The sequence below is a fragment of the Trachemys scripta genome, chromosome 1 (genome assembly GCF_013100865.1).
Source record: "Trachemys scripta elegans isolate TJP31775 chromosome 1, CAS_Tse_1.0, whole genome shotgun sequence".
Taxonomy (NCBI): Eukaryota; Metazoa; Chordata; order Testudines; family Emydidae; genus Trachemys; species Trachemys scripta.
This window is the reverse complement of record NC_048298.1, coordinates 142,622,982-142,642,773: the sequence shown is the minus strand read 5'-3', so window position 1 is coordinate 142,642,773 and position 19,792 is coordinate 142,622,982. Positions and strand designations below refer to the sequence as shown.

The window sequence follows — 19,792 nt, the reverse complement described above, 5'->3', positions numbered from 1 at the left end:
ATTAGCTGAGGATGGTCTCAGTCTAGCTGCCACAGGACAGGGGTCCACAATCTAGGAAGCACCACCCTAATTGGCAGTAACTGCCCCCTTGTCACCTTAGAAGAGCCAGCATCCCTTCTCCAACCTGGGAGGGATGGGGTCTCTTCAGTTTAGGAGCACAAGTCACTAACATGCTGCTAGGAGAGCTGTGCACGTAGCCTTGCATTGTTCCTCCTCCTACCGACTCTTTCCCTACCAGCCCTGGCAATCCTTCCCCTTTACCAGCAGTACATTTGCTTCAAAGCCAAACACCCTCCCTCCTGCCCAAATACTCCCCCTTGTGAAAACCAGCCTGTCATTCAGTGTGAACAGAACATTTCTGAGGCTTGAGACAAAGGGGACTAATGCCTCTTAAAGTTGGTCTTCCCTGTCACCAGACCGGTAGTCCCAATTAAACACCAAAAGGAAAAAAAAATGCCAAGCAACAAAACATAACCAAGCAAACTGGCTCAATTCATCTGCTTGTGTGGTTATAGCCCTGCCCCCAATTCTGTGTCTGCCTTCACGCTATGAGCCTGCTGAGCGAGGGATGGTCCCTATCTGTGTGCTCAGCGTCCAGCCAGTGGGGCCCAGCTCCTGAAATACCATCTACATATTTAATAAGGATTTTGAGCCTCTGACTGGGGTGTGTGTGTCCTCCAGTCCCTCTTTCCAATCATTCCCCAAAAGCCACATCTTGGGGCTGCCTTCCTGGTCTCATTCCTCCCCTCCAGTGTGTCCGCTCTTCCCATCCTGTGCAACTGACATCACTTGCAGTTGGGGTCCGTCCCTCAGCTTGGCTGTGTGCCTCAGAAAGGAGGCCTGAGTACAGCTGTGGATGGTCTCCAGGCCTGAGGCTACCTGGGCTGTCTATACTGTAAGGCAGCAAAGGATATTTGCCTCCACAGGCAGGAACAGAGTCTCCCTCTCTGTTAAAATTTCAATACGGTGGGAAATTTCTCCAGAGCCCTCGGTACCTTCCACTCCAATTGCCATGGCATAAATCTCGATCTCCAGTTCAGCCTGTAACCCGGCTGCCAGCTGGAAGAAAGACAGAGCCACCCAGAGGCAGTCATGTTAGAGGTATAAAATTGGGCATGTACCTTACAAGTGACACAAAAAAATATACAAGGAAAGGGGGATCTTAGGTTCACCGATGGAGAAATCCATCCCACTACTGCCAAACTCCTTGTCCCCCTTCCCATTCATCTCTATTTGTGCTTTCTGGGTCACAACTCTTCCTTTGCAGCAAGACAACTGCTGTCTGTTGGCTCTAGTTCAGCCACGCCCAGAAGCTTATTCCTGGTGTGAAGGGCTGTTTAGCAGGTGACTTTTCAGACTGGTGAGGTCTGTGCAGAATGCGTTCGTTTGCCTTTACATCCATCAGAACTTGAAGTGAATTTATCCTTTGGAAAATACATAGAGACTATGCCCCAAGGAGTAGGTGCAACAGGCACAGAGTTACCATAAGAGCTGTAATTGGGGTGGTGAGTAGTTTGTTTTTAGACTGCCAGCCTGTCTTGTCTAGTCTCTGTTGCTCCATTCAGACATGGAATGGAGCAAAGTGAATTTACTTTTGCCCAGTGTTTTGGTGGCATCCCAGGCTCAGTGAGGAAGGAAAGGGAATCGTCCCTTCACCCCAGTCTCAATCCTAATATTCTGCACTTCCCTCTCTCACACCCTTCTCCCCCACCCCAGCTGACTCCAGGCCCTTAGAGAACAGGAGCCTCTCAGAATGGGCTGGAGGGAGGAGCAGGAGAATTTTGCCAATAGTTGGGAACTAAACCATGGTAAAACAAGGCCTAACAATGGCAAAATGTTATCTCTTGTAACTAACCCGTATTACATTAAAACCCTTCATTCTCTCCCTTGTGTTTATTCTTCCTTTTTCTATTTCCATTTTGTGTTCTTTACCACTTACCGGAGAAGAAGGAAACACAGAAGGGCATTTTTTATTTGTCTCTTTCAAGTGTCTAATTTCTCTTCCTCAAGCATCCTCTCCCTCTTTCATCTATAGTCTTTCCTCCCTTCCTTGCTTTCCTCTTCCCCATTAACCTTCCCTTTAGTCTTAGCAGAAGGAAAGGAGAACCAGCATGCTACAGCTGGGGGAGAACTAGAGATAGGAATGGAGAAGTAGGGGGAAAGGAGGACTGTACAGAAGGAAAGAGGGAGAGTATTTTTTCCAAGCCCTTTAAGGTCAGTCATTGGTTTGAAGGAACCTTGAGGTTAGGGCACTGAACTGGAACTCAAGAGATCTAGATTCGGCTCCAAGATCTGTCACTGACCCATTGGGCAAATCACTTCACTGCTCCAGACTGGGCCTGCTGCTTTCTGCTGCTACTTGTGTTTGAATTCATTATGGTGACAGTGGCGGATTTAGAGTTAATGGGGCCCTGTGCTCAGCTTCATTTTTGGGACCCCTCCTTGTGACCCAGCCAAGAAAAAGAACATTCACTCTTATTTACACCCTCGGTTTTCATTCTTTTTTTCTTCATCCTCTTCCTATAAGTAATAGGAAGTAAATGAAAATAAAGTGAGGTACCTTGATTGTTTTTGTAGTCTAACTTATTTTTCCACAGATCACTTGAAAATCGCTGAGGGTCTCGGTGGACCACTTAATGATCTTTCCAAATATTGTCTGTACCGTTAACTATTGTAAAGTGCTTTGGCTAAGAGCGCTTTATAAAAAAAAATGTAAAAATTGTTGGGGTGCAGGGTCTGGCCAGGACTTAGGGTGTGGGAGGGGGCTCAGGGCTGGGGATGCAGGGTCTGAGAGGAAGTTATGGTGCAGGAGCAGGCTGGGGGTTGGGGTGCAGAGTCTGACCAGGAGTTGGGGTGTGGGAGGGGGCTCAGGGCTGGGGATGGGGGTTGGAGTGAGGAGTGCTTACCTGGGGCAGCTCCTGTTTGGTGCGAGGGGTGCAGGTGGGGATATGTGGGGGTGTGTGCAGGAGTCAGGGTGGGCAGGGGGCTCAGGTTGTGTGAGAGGGGTGCAGGAGTCAGGGCTGGGAGTGTGGGAGGAGGTGCAGGAGACAGGGCTGGGGGTGCAGGGTCTGGGAGGAAGTTAAGGGGTAGGAGTAGGCTGGGGGTTGGGGTGCAGGAGGGGGCTCAGGGCTGGGCCAGGGGATTGGAGTGTGGAGCGCTTACCTGGGGCAGCTCCTATTTGGTGCAAGGGGTGCAGGTGGGACTGTGGGAGGGGGTGCAGGAGCTCCCATTTGGTGCTTAGGGTGGGGGTGGGGATGTGGGGGGTGCAGGAGTAAGGAAGGGCAGGGGCTGGAGGTGTGTGAGGGGGGGCCGGAGTCAAGGCAGGGGGTTGGGAACACCCACCCCCCCCGACCCCAGCCCACCCAACCCCGCTCTCTGCCCTGAGCGGCTCACAGCAAGGGGCTGGGGGAGGGGGGTATGTGTAGGGGGTATGCGGGGGCCCCACTTTTGCTCCACCCTGCCCCAATTCCACTCCATTCCCCAAGGCCCCACCCCTGCCTCTTCTCTGCCTCCTCCCCTGAGCACTCTGTGGCCCCGTTCCTCCCCCTCCCTCCCAGAGCAGCCTGAGCACCAACAAACAGCTGTTTGGTGGCAGAAGAAGCGCTGGGATGGAGAGGGAGGGGTGGGAACACGGCATGCTCTGGGGAGGAGGCAGGGAAGAGGTGGGGGAGGGGGGAGCTTGTCTGCTGGTGGGTGCGGAGCCTGCAGCAGGAGCCCCAAGAGCTGGCAGGACCAAGCTTCTGCCCCCGCAACTGCCCAACCCTGGGGCTCCCTATTGTTGGGGGGCCCTGTGCCAGGGCACCCTGTGTTTCACTGTAAATACACCTCTGCATGGTGACTACTCTATGTGTTATGGAGCATGATCTGATACTTGCCAAAGAGCATCTCACAACAACTTCTACATTCAAACACAGGAGGTAGCCTAGGTCACCCAGGCTCCCATGCGCCATGTCTCTCTCCTGCTCATTTCTTCACCAGTGGGCTGCAAGAATCTGCATATACAGAGAGTTTTCACTTCTGGGCCCCTGCCAGCCCATCCCCCAAAGTGATGCTAGAGGCATTTGCTGGGAAATTTCCTGGGAGCCTTGAGGGCCAGTCTGAAGTTGCCTGAAAACAAAGTACATTCTGCCCCACAATACACATGCTCCACATGACTTACAGGCCCTGGTGTGTAAATCACTCTCAGTCCTGTGCTGGGAGGTGGCTGCTTCACCCGAAACCTGCCAGGGAAAAAATACAATCAGTCTGCCACCTGGAACAACTCAGGGTAGGTGGGGCCAATGGAAAGGAAAGTGGAGAATCCACAGTTCCTAAATGTGGAAATATTTCTGAGCTTCCTGCCCAAGCTCCATTCACACAGTTCTTAACAGAAACAAAGAAAATCAAACCATCGTAGTAATGGACCAAAGGTACCTAACTCCCAACAGAGCTCATTAGCCACTGCCTACTGCCTTCGATAAAAAAATAAAGTAAATGCTCGTCCACGCTTTGTGGATACAGGAACAGATTTTTGAATGTAACTAGTTTTTCTGACATAAATGCTCTTGTGTCAAAACACACACACAAATGTTTTTTTTCCATTTATGTGGTTTCTTATACCACTGTAATTTGGCTCACCTTGCTGTACAGGGAGAGGCAGGCCGACCCACCTTAATATCGGTCACCAGAATGCAAAGATCCAGAAGCAGCTACTGAAGTAAATGTGGATCAAGGGGCACTCCCAGGACATGGCTCAGTGCCATGCCGTTGTTCCAGCAGAATTATAATCATAGAATATCAGGGCTGGAAGGGACCTCAGGAGGTCATCTAATCCAACCCCCTGCTCAAAGCAGGACCAATCCCCTGACAGATTTTTACCCCAGTTCCCTAAATGGCTTCCTCAGGGACTGAGCTCACAACCCTGGGTTTAGCAGGCCAATGCCAAAACCACTGAGCTATCCCTCTCCACAATAACTCTACAGACAAAAACAAGTTCTCCTGTTCCCACTGCCTGCATCTGGACTGGATCTTTGCCACTGAGTCCACTACGGTACCCTTTGTTGTTGTGGACAGTTTGGAAGGCACCTCGCTGACCAGGGACCCTGGTGTGATGCCTTTCAAACTGTCCACCCCACATTAATATTGGTGAGCCTGCCACATTTGTCAACCAGGCTTTGCAGCACTGTGGCGAGATACCCTTTTTGTTGTAGCAATTGGAGTTGGCGAATTTCCAGATGTCAACGCTCACCCTGTTCTCCATGCTGAGGGGAATGCGCATGGTGGTGGTCTGCTGCAGCAGCACCAGAGTGAGCCCTGCACAGACCTCTAGAAAATTAGTCTTCCTCAACCTGAAGATCATCCCAGGTCTGCATCACTAGCCTATCCTGTAGGTGTTGGCTGGCCGAACCCAGAGGGGCACTCCACCACAAAAAGCCTCACCAGGGAAATCTCATGCAGACATTAGCTGAAGAAACTGCTCCGCCGCTTCAACAATATCCCCGTGGTGCATGACTGCCAATACAGGTGGAGCAGCCTGTTTGTATTAATGAATGAAAGGCTTGTGGAGCTCAGCAATCTTTGCTCCATGCTAATTGACAGCAGTTTGAAAATGGTGCTGGTTCACAAAAGCCAGATGAATTATGGGATACCACAAAAGGAGTCATGAGAGTTTGTTAGTTTGAGCCCACGTCCCAGCCGTCCAGTAGGTGTCATACAATGCACTTTGAGAAAAATCCCAGCATGCACAGAGCTCAGTGGAGGAACAAAGTAGCTTTGGATATCCGCGTAGAATGCAGTGTGGTCATTTCAAACAAGAGCTGCACTGCGCTGTGTAGATACAGTGGTTCATAGAGGAAGTAGTTTAATCTGGCATAAACAAAGCAGTGTGGACATACTCTTTTGATATAATTATACCGGTATAATTATGGCAGAAAAACATGTACTGAAAAAACTTTCCTGTCTAGACAAGAGCTTATAAAAGAAAATCCTCTCCCAGACCCAACCACTGTTCATTTTCTGAAGCAAATCAAAATGTAGGAATTAATTCAGTTATTGAATGAAGCTAAACTGATTTAAGAGAGGTTCACAGTGGTTCAAGTGCATTTACATTAAGGGTGAGCACTGTGTAAGTAAAGCAGTTCAATATTGGTTTAGTTACACTGGTGCAACTTTGCTAATATAGACCAGGCCTAAAATACAGTGGTGTCAACGTCCTACTGAGAAACAGTGATTTGCCACTGGGGGTTGGGAGTGAGGAAAGCTTCAATAGTGCTTCCTGCATTGAGGCGGAGTCGGGAAGGAGTGCTTCAATAGCACAGTGATGAGCACAATTTAAAAACCAGTTACTTATCTGGTCTATAACAGGTGTTCTTCCAGATGTGTCCAGTCCACATTAGGGGTGTGCGTGCACAGAAGCCAGAGATTTTCCCCACAGTGGTACCCATCAAAAAATGAGTACCATTAACTAGCTAAGGCTAATAACTAATTATAAAAGAATACATTAGCTTCAGAGCAAAGGGAATAATGTGTAACTGCATACAGCATGCTTGAACTACTGACTACGGGCAGACAGAAGGAACTGGGCCATTGGGGCAGCTTCGCCCTTTTTAATCCTCAGTGAGTCGCACAAGATGATGCATGGTGCATGCACTGCCCTGATGGGTACTGCTATGGCAAACATCTCCAGCTTCAGCACACTGGGTGCACACATCCCTAATGAGGAATGGACATGTGCAAGTCCTCGAAGATGAGATGCTGACACAGATTGACTGAGAAGCCCATGGATCCATTATGGTCTGTGGCACAATAAACTAAAATACACACACACAGAATTTCTCTCTTGTTTGGGCTGTGGTTTTGCAGCACTCTCCCGCTGTCTAGGTTGTCAGACCATGCTTGTCACCTTGGTAACACTGTCAGACTGGAAATTCTACAGCAGATTCAGGTCAATTTTTTCTAGGGGGGGAAAGTTTCCATGGGGTGGAGCGTTGAGGAGGATCGCCTGGCAATTGACTTTGAGCAGCCAGATACCAGGGCTATTAGAGGGGCTCAATGGGGGGGCTATTTGAATCAGGGAGGCTCTAAAGAAGCAGTTTGACAGTGACCCCCAGTAATATGTGTTTCTGTAATGCATTCAGCCAGGCATTGTTTATTTGCCACCTTGAATGACCCTTGTAATGATTGGTCTGCAAATGTGCTGATTGCCATTGTGTATGAATTCCAGCAGCAATCACCGTGTGTAGGACACAAATAAAGATTCATTTTATTTTAAAGAGTAAACTTTTATTACACAGGAATACATGGATTTCCATTTCCTACAAGGGGCATGTCACAGAGGAGCACTCACTGAATTGACGCTCTCACAGCTGTGTGTCAGTCCAGCTGTCATTCTGAAACCTTTCATGGTGACAGGTTTCAGAGTGGTAGCCGTGTTAGCCTGTATCAGCAAAAACAACGAGGAGTCCTTGTGGCACCTTAGAGATGAAAGCTTATGCCCAAATGAATTTGTTAGTCTCTAAGGTGCCACAAGGACTCCTCATTGTTTTGATTCTGAAACCTGTCCCTCGGGGTGGAGTGCAAGGGGTACTGTGACAGGTTGGGAACTTGCAAGGAATATGTGTGGGGAATTTGGGAAGGGCATGGAACGTGGTTCTGTATGGGCTGCAGAGGAAGTCGAGAATGCTTGTGTTCTGACTACAGTGTAATCAGGGACCTCAGCATCTCTGTTTGGTCCTCCATCAGCTCGATCATCCGTTCCTGCCCGTTTCCTCTCCTGGCTATCCATTTTTAATTTTTCATTAATTGTCTCTCTTCATGCCCTGTAATCATGATCTACAGCATCAGATGATTACAGCACTTCTTTAAACATGTCCTCCTTACTCCTCCTGGTTCACCTCCTTAGCCTGGCAGAGGTGCTCCCCCTGTGTGTAGGAGGTACCCCACAAGGGCACATCTGCAGAAGCACAAGAAATGATAAATAGAGGCAGTATTGTGAGTGCACTTACAGCCTTGAATCACAACAGTCAAATACACCTCTTTCTCACTGTCCCTTGGCAAGCACGCAGCTTGGTGAGTGCCCTAAACATGGTGATTCGATGGGGAAAAGGGTCTGGGTGGTTAACAAAGGGGATCACTACAAGCGCCTAGGGGTACTATTGTAAATTCTGGCACCATTTTCCACTGGCAGGGGTGATCAAAGCTGATATCTCACTTCTCAGGGTAACCAAGGATGCAAGGGTGCATCTCCTGCATGCGTGCAGCTTCAGACCTGGTCCGTATGCTGTTCACTTTGGTTCCTGCAGCAGTAATTACCAATTGGTGCAGCAAAGTTTCCTACAGCGGGGGGAAGGAACAAAGCAGCTCTGCCAAGGAACCTTCGGCAGAGAATTGCAGAGTACCTGCAGGAAAGTTTCCTAGAGCTCACTATAGAGGATTCCCATGAAATCCTGATCTGCATTAACCAAATTTTCTGCAGGGCCCCCACTGCATAGCTGCATAGAAGAATGGGAAGCAGACAGAAACAGTGCTAGTCTTGTTCATTTCTATCCCTTATCCCACTTCTAACATATCACAAAATAAAGGACAGCTCTACCTCATGGCACTGTGCAGTACCAAATCAAAATGAGTACTTACCAGAGCTTCCTTCTCCTGCATCAGGCACCAACTGCTGGAGTGCTGTGAGTGGGTAGACCCCTCCAGTCAAAAAGAGGTCCTGGCTCACCACACTACTAGACAATCTTGTCGCCTGTCCCACATCCTCCTCCAACTCCACTTCCTTGCCCACCACTTCGCCCTCAGGGTTGACTCTGCTGTCTGCTGCCTCCAGCGCCCTAGAAGTATCCCTGGAGCTCTTGGGGATGGAAATGGGGTTGCCACCAAGGATGGCAGGTCTTCGGCACCAGAGTAACAGTTTGCCTCCCTTGCATTCTGGTATGACTTTCTCAGCTCCTTGATCTTAGCACAGCACTGATGCGTGTCCCTTTCGTGCCCCTTCTCCAACAATCTGCCCATAAGTATCAAAGTTCCTACGGCTGGAGTGGAGCTGGGATTGCACAGCCTCTTCTCCCCACAGACCCAGCAGATCCAACAACCCCGGAGTACTTCAGGGGGGAACACATTTACTGCGGGGAGCTGGCATGGTCAGCTGGGAAGATGTGATGTGAGCTGTCCATGCTGAGCAAACAGGAAGTGGAATTTCAAAAATTCCCAGGCCTTTAAAGGGGAAGTGGTGCATGCCTGTGTACTTGGCTTCAGAGCAGTGGAGTTCAAACCGCTGACCAGAGCTGTCATGATGGGCATTGTGGAACACCTCCTGGAGGCCACTTAGGGTGACATAAGCAATTGTGATGTTGACACTGTGTCGCTCTAATTTTGTTGCAAAATCTGTGCATCTCGTCCAAGTGGTTTTATTATGTTGGCATATCAGGAGAGTTAAATCGGCAGGAGGAGAATGTAATGTGTACACCTCCACTGTTTTGCTGATGAAAGCTGACTTTTGTCAACAAAACTATTAGTGTACACAAGGCCTTAAACTGTAATCTTTAGCTTTCAGCATTAACACATCATGGAGATGAATGGGGCAGTTCACACCTCTTAGAGCTATTGTTTTAGGCCCTCTGCCGACTCAGGAAGCCAACACAGCATCATTTATACTCAGGTTACATTTTGAACGTTTTCTTTACAACCATAAGGACCAGAACATGTAGTTTAAAAAAAAAAAAAGTTCAGTTGTCGAGTTCAAATCCGCTGCAGGGAAGTGGATAATGCAGCAAATTCTGTGGTTCTGTATTATGTAGGGCCCTGACTATGCCACACACATCAGCAGATAGGGCAGCTGCTGCAAGCCTCAAACAGGCATGTTGCAGGGTGGCTGCCACCCAAGCTCCAAGCCAGTTTGCTACAGAGCAGTTGCCATATGCTGTGTGTATGACTTTGCTTTTAAAATGTAAGATGAAAACTTTCCCTCTTTTTGGAGCAAAATACATTACTACACCCAACCACAGCCGCTGAGCTGCTGCCTTTCTGGAAAGAGCAGCCCCACTAACACTGAAAGCAGAGAGAGCGGCAGAGCACAGACCCAGCTAGGAAATATTGTCTACCACCTGTCTAAAGCCTGGTGCTAGTTGCTCTGAAGTGCTAAATCTACTTATGTGTTAGGAATCTGCTGTCATTCCTCTACGTACTCTGTGCTACTGCCCTCACTCTCTTGCCTAGAATTAGTTACATTTTAATCCTATTATTTCTATGATTGTGTTTTCTGTAGCCAGATGTTTTAGAATATCATTCCAATATGGAGGTGTGACGTTATTGATATAATCTGGGACCATATAGATCATTGGTGCAACCAAGGTCCTGTAATGGCACCAAATCTTGTATAAAGGGGGTCAAATGAGGTGTCTAAGACAAGGTTATTGTTTGCTGGTTAGGATTATGCTGTCTATATGTGTGTATCAATTTTGTAGTTGAAGTTATGAATATTGGCTCTATACTGTCTGTATTTCAAACTTATGCTATGCTTCTGGGAGACAACCCAGACAAGTTGGTGTTAGCTCTGCCTAGCCTGCTTGATGGCCCATTAAGGACCATCAGCTATACAATGGACCCATTGAGAGAAGGCAGATACGCCTTGTAACTCAGCAAAGTGTGCAGGAACTTGCTCATGTGACTCCAGATTCCATTTTGCTCTAATTTTCCACAGTAAGAACAAAGAGGTGTCCTTACACCTGGAAAAGACTATAAAAGGCTGATGCCTCATCTCCATCTTGTCTTCAATCCTGGTTCATACCTCTGGAGAAACTTTGCTACAAACTGAAGCTCTGAACAAAGGACTGAATGACCCATCCCAGCTGTGGATTTGAGACTTGATTTGAACCTGCAGTTTCTATCTACTTCTATGCTACAAGCCTGAACCAAGAACTTTGCCATTACTGTATGTAATTGATTCCATTTAACCAATTCTAACTCTCATCTCTATCTTTTTCCTTTTATGAATAAACCTTTAAATTTTAGATTCTAAAGGATTGGCAACAGCGTGATTTGTGGGTAAGATCTGATTTGTATATTAACCTGGGTCTGGGGCTTGATTCTTTGGAATCGAGAGAACCTTTTTTTTCTTTTATTGGGGTTTGGTTTTCATAACCATTCGTCCCCATAATGAGTGGCACTGGTGGTGATACTGGGAAACTGGAGTGTCTAAGGAAATTGCTTGCATGACTTGTGGTTAGCCAGTGGGGTGAGACCAAAGTCCTCTTTGTCTGGCTGGTTTGGTTTGCCTTAGAGGTGGAAAAACCCCAGCCTTGGGCTGTGACTGCCCTGTTTTAGCAATTTATCCTGAATTGGCACTCTCAGTTGGGTCCCGCCAGAACCGGCATCGTTACAGGAGGATTCCAAATACAAATGCCATCTGGAGTCTGATTAGCCTAGTGACACTATCAAAGAGTTTACAGCTGAGAGGAGGTGCACATTTGGCCTGCAGATGGAGTTAGGTGATGGTTTTAAAACAGGTTTAAAGACAGTTTGATCTCACCTTATGAAGTCCACTCCAACATTTTTCAGAGTGACTGTGACGGCATAAGTATAACCCTCCTTCAGCACCCCAAATATCACTTTAGGTGGGATGAGATGGAATCCACAAAGATGCTGAGTTGCTGTTGCAACAGAAGATGTGTTGACTTTTCCCCCAACCAGATCTTCTACCTTTGCAAACAAGATCAATACATTACATGGGCAATAGGGAAGGGAATTAAAAACTAAACCACATAGAAGACTGTAAGTGGTAAGAAAGAACTTATCCCAAGATAACAGGAAGTTGCTTATTACTAAAAGGACAGAAACTATAGCTCCCCTCCTCTAACACTGCTGACTGCCAAGTTTAATGATGCCAACTTCTGTTAATGGCTTATCTGTTATTGTCCAAATACTGACACAAGACAGTTTCTCATACAGTAACTCCTCACTTAACGTTATAGTTATGTTCCTGAAAAATGCGATTTTATGCAAAATGATGTTAAGCGAATCCAATTTCCCCATAAGAATTAATGTAAATGGGGCGGTTAGGTTCCAGGGAAATTTTTTTTGCCAGACAGAAGAATTATATACATATACAGTATAAGTTTTAAACAATTTTAAACAAACAATTTAATATTGTAAACAGCAATGAATGATTGTGAAGCTTGGTTGAGGTGGAGGAGTCAGATGGTGGGATATTTCCCAGGGAATGCCTTGCTGCTAAATGATGACTGGCACTCAGCTGAGTCCTCAAGGGTTAATATGCTGTTGTAAATGTAGCCTCACATTCTACAAGGCACAAGGCAGCATGGACTGAGGCAGGAGGGAGGAAACACAATAGATGCAGGGCAAACACTTCCCTGCAAAAACTGAACATGATGATGAGCTATCCAGCTGGAGTGCACCACTCCCTCCTCCTGACAGCACATGCATGGCTGCACAGGTGCTGACTTTCCAAAGTGCTGGGGGGTGCGTGCATGAGTGAGAGAGAGAGACGTGCATTGCCCTTTAAGTACGCTGACCCCACTTCAAGTACGTTATCCTTTTAAGCAGATAAGCTAGTTCAGCCAGGAAGCAACAGCTTCCAGCAAGCTCCCTCCTTTCTGTCCCTCTCCTCCGCTTTGTGGAGAGGGGGTATAGGGCAGGGTGCAGGAGCAGGGGGACATCCTGATATCAGCACCCTTCTCCCCCAGCAAGCAGGAAGCTCCCGGGAGCAGCTCCAAGGCAGAGGGCAGGGCAGGAGCAGCACGGCAGTGGGGGGAGGGACCCACATACTTTACAGGGAATTTAGGGGAGCTGATGGGGAGGGGGGCTGCTGTCCCCCCACCCCGGTTCTAATCCCCACAGGAGGGGCTGCTCTTCCAGAGAATCCTGCAAACAGTGGACAAAGCAGGCAGCTGCCAAACAACTGCAACTTTAAACAAGTTTGTTCCCTAATAGGTCAGCAAAGTAACAACGAAACAACATTAACCGGGACCACTTTAAGTGAGGAGTTACTGTACTTTTAAGGGGGAGAAAAAGAAAGGAAAAGCAAATGGCTAAATGCAAATGATTGAGCAGCTAAGACTGTTAAAGACTAAGGCCAACATTTTCACATCTGGGATCCTAAAGTAAAGTAGGCCACCTATATTCATATTTAGGAATTTAGATAAAAATGGCCCTATTTTCAGAGGTATTGAGCCATTCAAGCCAGTGGGAATTGAGGGCACTCAGCACTCCTAAAAATCAGGGTACTTTTATTTACGTGCCTAAATATGGACCTAGGCGCTTAACTTTAGGCACCCAAGTTTGTGGCCTAATAATTCAGGGAGAAGTTATTTCTGGGACAGTCAGCCCCAGATAAATTGCAAGTGCTATTGCTTCAGTAAAGAGAAATTCCAAAAAGTGACCAGTGTTGTTGCAGAGTGACTTAACAACGGTGTGCAAAAGAGGTGTGCAAAAGGAAATTAACATTAGCCAAGAAAATTTTATTTTACCTTTTCATTGGGTACAGATTCTGGCTTGCACCCCTGGATTGATAATGGTAATTTCACCTTCTCTTTTCTTGGCTGCTCCGCAGCATCCACCAGCAAGCTCTGGGCGTGAGACTGGAAGGGTATCCCGGATGTGCACACAGCTGTTCCCACTTCTATTCAGAAGCCAAGATTTCAAAGAGTGACATTGAATTTTGCACAAAGGGAGCCCAATTCTGCAGTTCTTGTGCAAACAGAACTCCTACTAACTTCCATAGGAGTTTGGTCTGCATAATGTCTGTAGGATCAGGCTCAGTATTTTTATTTAATAGAGCAATGTAAGAGTGGAAAGGCCATTTTTAAAATCTACTAACAGGAAACAAATATCCTGGGGCCACTGGAGAGAAAAGGGATTTCTGTCTCTTGGTCCTACTGACTTTTCTTTTTAAAAATATTGAGGAGAAAAAGAATAGATAACAGTCTTGCCAGCACAACAACTTGTGTTTGCATTTTGACTCTGGCAAGCTTTAAGAGTAAATTACTATGGTTGAGAATATCTGGTGCAAAGCCTCTGTTCCTTGCTTTACATGTCATGTGGCCTTTAACTCTGGGGGAATCTGCATAAGCAACAGGGAAAGCTTGGGAGGTTCAGCACTGGCTTCCGGGCTTAGGGCAGTTGAACTTGTACTTGGATCTCTGATATCAGAGCGGAGGGTCCTAAGCATTGGTCTACAGAGTCATTCTCACACTCTCTCTCTCTGGCCCAATGACTATTCATTTATACACAGCACTATAGCTATATCAGCAAAACTTTTAAGTTGTAGACAAGGTTTCAGAGGCACAGAACAAAACTTGCAGTCCAGGGATATGGGATCAAGGTGGATTTAGCTCCCCTTTGAACCCTGCTGATTCTGGTCTGTGGTGAGAGTCAGTGTAGCCCCCAGAACAACATAGGCAGTTCTCCAGCATTGTCTAAGTTATTTCAGCAGCTTTGTCCGGAATCCTAGCAGTGCTATGCACGGAGGTCTCACCCCTTTTGCCTTCAACACACCATTCCTGCTCTTGCCCTTGCCCCTAGCAAGTCCCCTATGCCAGGTCTTGGGTTGGGGGCCTTGTAGGGCAGTGTAAGTTACCTTGTGCAAAGCATGTGCCGGGGGAAGTCTTCTGTGATCAAATCCACAGCCCTAATGGCTCTTTTATGTTGCTGCAGGAATTTTCAAGGACCATAGCAGAGGAGAGAATCCCTCCCATTATTTTCCCTGAAGTGTTAATGTATTACTACCACAGCAGACTTACATTTGGCTCCTATTCCTCTCTCCACCAGTCTTCAACCTATACCTGTACCTAGATGCCAAACTGGAATGCTCCTTTACCTGCTCTGTTGGAAACTTCAGTCTGTGCTGAAGGACAGTGTGTCCGAGGATTCAGTGAGTGTGGGGAATCACTGGTTGGGACAAACAGACCTGTAGGTTCTGCAGAAAAACAGATGAGTATATTGACAAAATGCCAGTTATATCAACACACTACATTTCTATACAGAGGGTATTAAGCATCTCGATTAGGGAGGCCATATACTCTCTGAAGCACTGCCAGGCCTACTAATGAGTGCTGTGTGTTGCCATGTGAATGCAGCCACCAGCAACTTGCTCCATGGGGCAGCAGGGAGCAGAAATGCTGCACAGGGAGTGTGGTGAGTCATAGCCAGGAGAGCTTTGCAGCAGAATGGCTGATTCAGCAGTGAGCTGAGAAGCTCTGCCAAGCAATCCAGTCCAGTTCTCCAGATAGCTGCAATATAGGAGGCTTGAGGGAGTGCAAAATGGGGAAATATGAGAATGATCAGGGCTCTGATAGGGACCCATGGAAGACTGTTCTGACGATGTGTTCTTTGGTGTGTGATGAACAGTACAGCACAATGCCTTTCATCCTAATGGGCCAGTTCAATGCTTGCCAGGGCTGCTCTCTAAACAAAGGATCAAAGTACTCCTGTCAGCGGTGTAAACCTCTCAAATCCAAGCTGCTTAAAATGCTTTGTTCACTGCCCACCCCTCCTTTGTTCTCTGCTGCTCCCACACTGCTCAGTGCTCCCTGTGTGTGTCCTCCAAGTTGTCTCCACCCAACGTCACTCAAATTCCTATGCTACATACCCCTTCTTCCACCCCTGGTCTCCAAACTGCCACTCCACCTTACCCCTTCCTCCCACTTCACTTCAAGATCCTCCCTGTCTTCCAGCTCCTTCTCAACACTCACCCACCGTTTCCCCAGCCTTCGCCCCCTTATTGCCTTCTTATCCACTCCTGCTCACTCTTGCCCCCAGTTAAGTTTGCCCGGTTGCTGTACCACCTCCTCCCAGCCTCTAATGCCATCTGATAACCCCTAGCTTTTCATTTTTGCACCCAGACCCCAAAGTTTTTCCAGTTCTTTTATGTCTGCAAAGACCCTTAAATGCATCTCACAAAGCAGTCTTATAATGTTCCCAAGCAGTTCAAGTGTCAAGCAGATCTGGGAGATGTGGTGTTGAATGATAAGGTTCAGAACTGAAAATCCTTTCAAGTATTATTTGTAGCATTCACACTGGTATCAATTATTCCATACTCATTGTTCAACTCATTCAGCTAGTTGGTATCAGAAACTAATGGAGACTTTTTTTCAGTCCTTTGCAGAAACTGTAACAGCCCCAAGGCCCTCGTGGATTTAAGTGCAATAGGAGTATGAGCAACTCAACAAGCCAATGGAGAATTTTGCTCCATATTGAAAAGTTACCTGCACTGAGCTCAGACGTACTCCTAAAAAACTCTTTGACTGTCTCCAAAGACGGCTCCTCTCTCTCTTTCTTTGGAAACGGAGGAAGTTCTTTAGAAAGTGAATCCACATCAGGGAACTTTTAAATAAAAATGACAAGAAGTGCTCATGTCTCCTAACCATATTTTATATATATAGATATAGATATCTACTATGAAAGAGGGCATAAAGAAATAAGCAGAACTAAACCGGTAACAATTGAACTGACAGTATAAAATAAATATAGCTGTATTCTAGAATACACTTCCTTCTATATACGTTATAAAAAAGCACTTCAGCCTACTTATCAAGCAAGATTATAAAGGTATGGTCTGCACTTGACACATGTACATAACATCCATTAATGCTAACTGTGTCCAGTCATTCAAAAGTGCCTTCTACAAGATGATAACTAAGATGATAAAAAACAATCTAAGATGCTTTGATGACTGAGACAGAGATTCTTTGCACTAATACCATCTCATTCAGCGTCTCTGAGCTCCATTACCTTTTTCAGGAGAAATTCCTTGCCGAGTTCAGATTCAAAATAGGGTGGAATTATTCTGTTTCTTATTCCTATTAGGCACTTCCTTCCTTCATCAAGTTCCTGCCTACATAGTAAGGAAAAGAAAGAAGAAGATATTACAAGTGTTGCCCCTGACATTTTTTTTGCTAACCAAATCTACTAATGTCATTCTTATAATCCACTGACTTTTTTCTTAAAGTTATCAAATTGCCAAGAAACAGAGGGATCAGCTACAGAGCCCCATGCTACAGATCTGGGATTCAGATAGCAATTTGAAGTTTGTATGAATGGTTGCTGATCTGTTGCCTTCATGTATACCCACCATCTCCTCATTACATATACTCTAACAGCCCAATCCTGTTCTCACAGAAATCAGCAGACAATAATATGAATTTACTGTAAATATATTTATGCAAACCAGAGGAATCCTCTAGACCGGAGATTGATGAGTTAACCACATCCAGAAAGCACCAGAAGCAGCTCAGACTTTCAGCTCTCCTTAGATGAATCCTGGAGCTGCATCGCAGCCCCAGTTGAGATACTCCCAAAGCTTTAAACTGTAGAAAACTACACACATACAAGGGTGGAACAAGTTCCAGTTTAGACAATTTCTCTACTTTGAAAAAGCGTATGTGCAGTAAATGCAAACTCTGTATTCACATACACCAAGGGAATTCTCAAGTCTGGAGACTGATTGATCAGAGAAAGCAAGTAATCCAACGAGAAAAAGAGATGGGGAAGAACAGAATGAAAGGAGAAGATGGACCAAGGAAGAATGAGAGATTAAAAGACCTGACATCCAAAGACAGCATCTTCATCAGAGGCAGATCTACTTGAAGTATCTGATCAAAATATGTAGAGATTGCCAGGTGGCTGCTCTGTAGATCTCTTCAAAACATGCTCTAATTCTTCCTGCCCTAGATTTAGATGCAGTCCTTGGTGAACATGTGCTGAGACTTGAAGGTGTCTTTCCAGCTTTCAAATCAATAGATCTGACTCATCTGAAGATGATAAGGTGGGTTAGGTAATATTCTTTATAGGACCTCATCCAGTACACTAAATGCCCCAATAATAACTGAAATCAGACAGTCACTACACTCTCGAATGAATTCACACAGGAAAATGATCAAAGACAAAAAAAACCCTATCGCTTGTGGGTGAACACTTTTCACAAAGTGATCACTCTGTATCTGACCTCTCAGTTCTCATCCTCAAAGGAAACCTGCTCAACACCTCCAAAAGACAAGCCCAGGAGCTTAAATTTGTAACTTTGCTAGATACTAAATCATGGATTGAATAGAGACATTGGATTTATGGCTTATTACAACAATCTATAACCCACCCAACCTCCCTTGTCTCCCTGCCCCCAAGCTTTTTTCCTTTCTCTGCTATGACTGGAGAGGTGTTAACAGGTCACTTCACCTTGAATGGTCCCTTGAAATATATGTTAACTACTGTGATGGGGCAAGGCCAGATGGCTACAGTAAAGTAGTGAGGAACAGGTATGTTAGCCCCAGGCTAAACAAATCCCTGGTACCATGGTAACCAAATGGCAGTTGCTCCAGGTTAATCAAGACACCTGGGGCCAATTAAGATCCTTCTAGAAGGCAGTGGAGATAGCTACATTGATTGGGACACCTGAAGCCAATCAAGGGCTGGATGGAACTAGTTAAAAGCCTCCCAATCACTCAGTGAGTGTGTGAGGAGCTGGGAGCAAGAGGTGTAAGGAGCTGAGAGGGTGTGGGTGTGCTGCTGGAGGACTGAGGAGCACAAGGATTATCAGACACCAGGAGGAAGGTCCTGTGGTGAGGATAAAGAAGGTGTTTGGAGGAGGCCATGGGGAAGTAGCCCAGGGAGTTGTAGCTGTCATGCAGCTGTTACATGAGGCACTATAAACAGCTGCAATCCACAGGGCCCTGGACTGGAACCTGGAGTAGAGGGTGGGCCTGGGTTCCTCCCAACTCCTGATCAGACACAGGAAGAGTTGACCCAGACTGTGGGTTCCACCAGAGGGGAAGATCACTGAGGGGAACAAATCTGCCAATAAGTGCAGGACCCACCAAGGTAGAGGAGGAACTTTGCCACACTACACATGCTAAACAATCTGTTCCACTTTGTATTATGCTGAGTGTCACAGCTAATGTCTACACTGCAATTAGACACCTGTGTCTGGCTCATGCCAGCTGACTTGGGCTAAGGGGTTGTTTAATAGTGGTGTAGATGTTCAGGCTCAGGCTGCAGCCCAAGCTCTGGGACCCTCCCCCCTCACAGGGTCCTAGAGCCCAGGCTCCAGTCCGAGCCTGATTGTTTACACCACAATTAAACAGCCCCTTAGCCCAAGTCAGCTGGCATGGGCCAGACACAGGTTTTTAATTGCAGTGTAGACATACCCTCAGAATACATTTCCCACACCTGAAGAAAAGCTTTATATAAACCTGAAAGCTAGTTTCTTTCACCAATAGAAATTGGTCCAATAAAAGCTATTACCTCACCCACCTTGTCTCTCTAATGTTCTGGGACTAACAAAATGGATAAAACACTGTATACAATCATCTGAAGATGGTCATTTTAGATGCTTTGAGACCTTGCTCTTGCCAGAATAGAAGATGAAAATGACATTTGACTGCCTGAAGGGCTTTGTCCTACACAAGACAAAACTGATGGCTCTGCAGACATCCAGATAGAGCTATTCGAACCCATGAAGATGAGAAGGTTTAGCAGAATGCTGTCTTAATCATTGTTAAGCCAACACAGCTCTCATACATTTTGGGCATGATTTCCAGTCATTGAAACCAGCTTTATACCACTAAAAAGAACAGGAGTACTTGTGGCACCTTAGAGACTAACAAACTTATTAGAGCATAAGCTTTCGTGGACTACAGCCCACTTCTTTGGATGCATCCGAAGAAGTGGGCTGTAGTCCACGAANGACAGTCATTTTATACAACACCATCAAATACAGCACTCTGTCAGATTCATAAAAATCTTACTTTCTAGAATCTTGCAATTGCTGGATTTTTGTTTTAGAAATTTAAGTGGAAGTGAAATAAGG

The 19,792-nt window shown here is 46.3% G+C and overlaps 1 protein-coding gene across 7 annotated transcripts in view; it reads right to left on the bottom strand.

The window, feature by feature from the left end:
- SPAG17 (sperm associated antigen 17) overlaps positions 1-19,792 on the bottom strand; it is a 280,253-nt gene that overhangs the window by 2,226 nt on the left and 258,235 nt on the right. For 2 of the 7 annotated variants that reach the window (XM_034787997.1, XM_034788006.1), the window contains 7 exons: positions 16,723-16,825; positions 16,197-16,314; positions 14,810-14,908; positions 13,461-13,612; positions 11,504-11,673; positions 4,160-4,220; positions 915-1,059 (listed from right to left, as the gene is read on the bottom strand). In XM_034787997.1, coding sequence (XP_034643888.1) covers positions 915-1,059; positions 4,160-4,220; positions 11,504-11,673; positions 13,461-13,612; positions 14,810-14,908; positions 16,197-16,314; positions 16,723-16,825 — 848 coding nt within the window. Of the gene's footprint in view, positions 1-914; positions 1,060-4,159; positions 4,221-7,476; positions 9,300-11,503; positions 11,674-13,460; positions 13,613-14,809; positions 14,909-16,196; positions 16,315-16,722; positions 16,826-19,792 lie in introns of those variants that run through there. The other 5 variants (XR_004647911.1, XR_004647912.1, XM_034788017.1 and 2 more) reach the window with 5 other exon arrangements.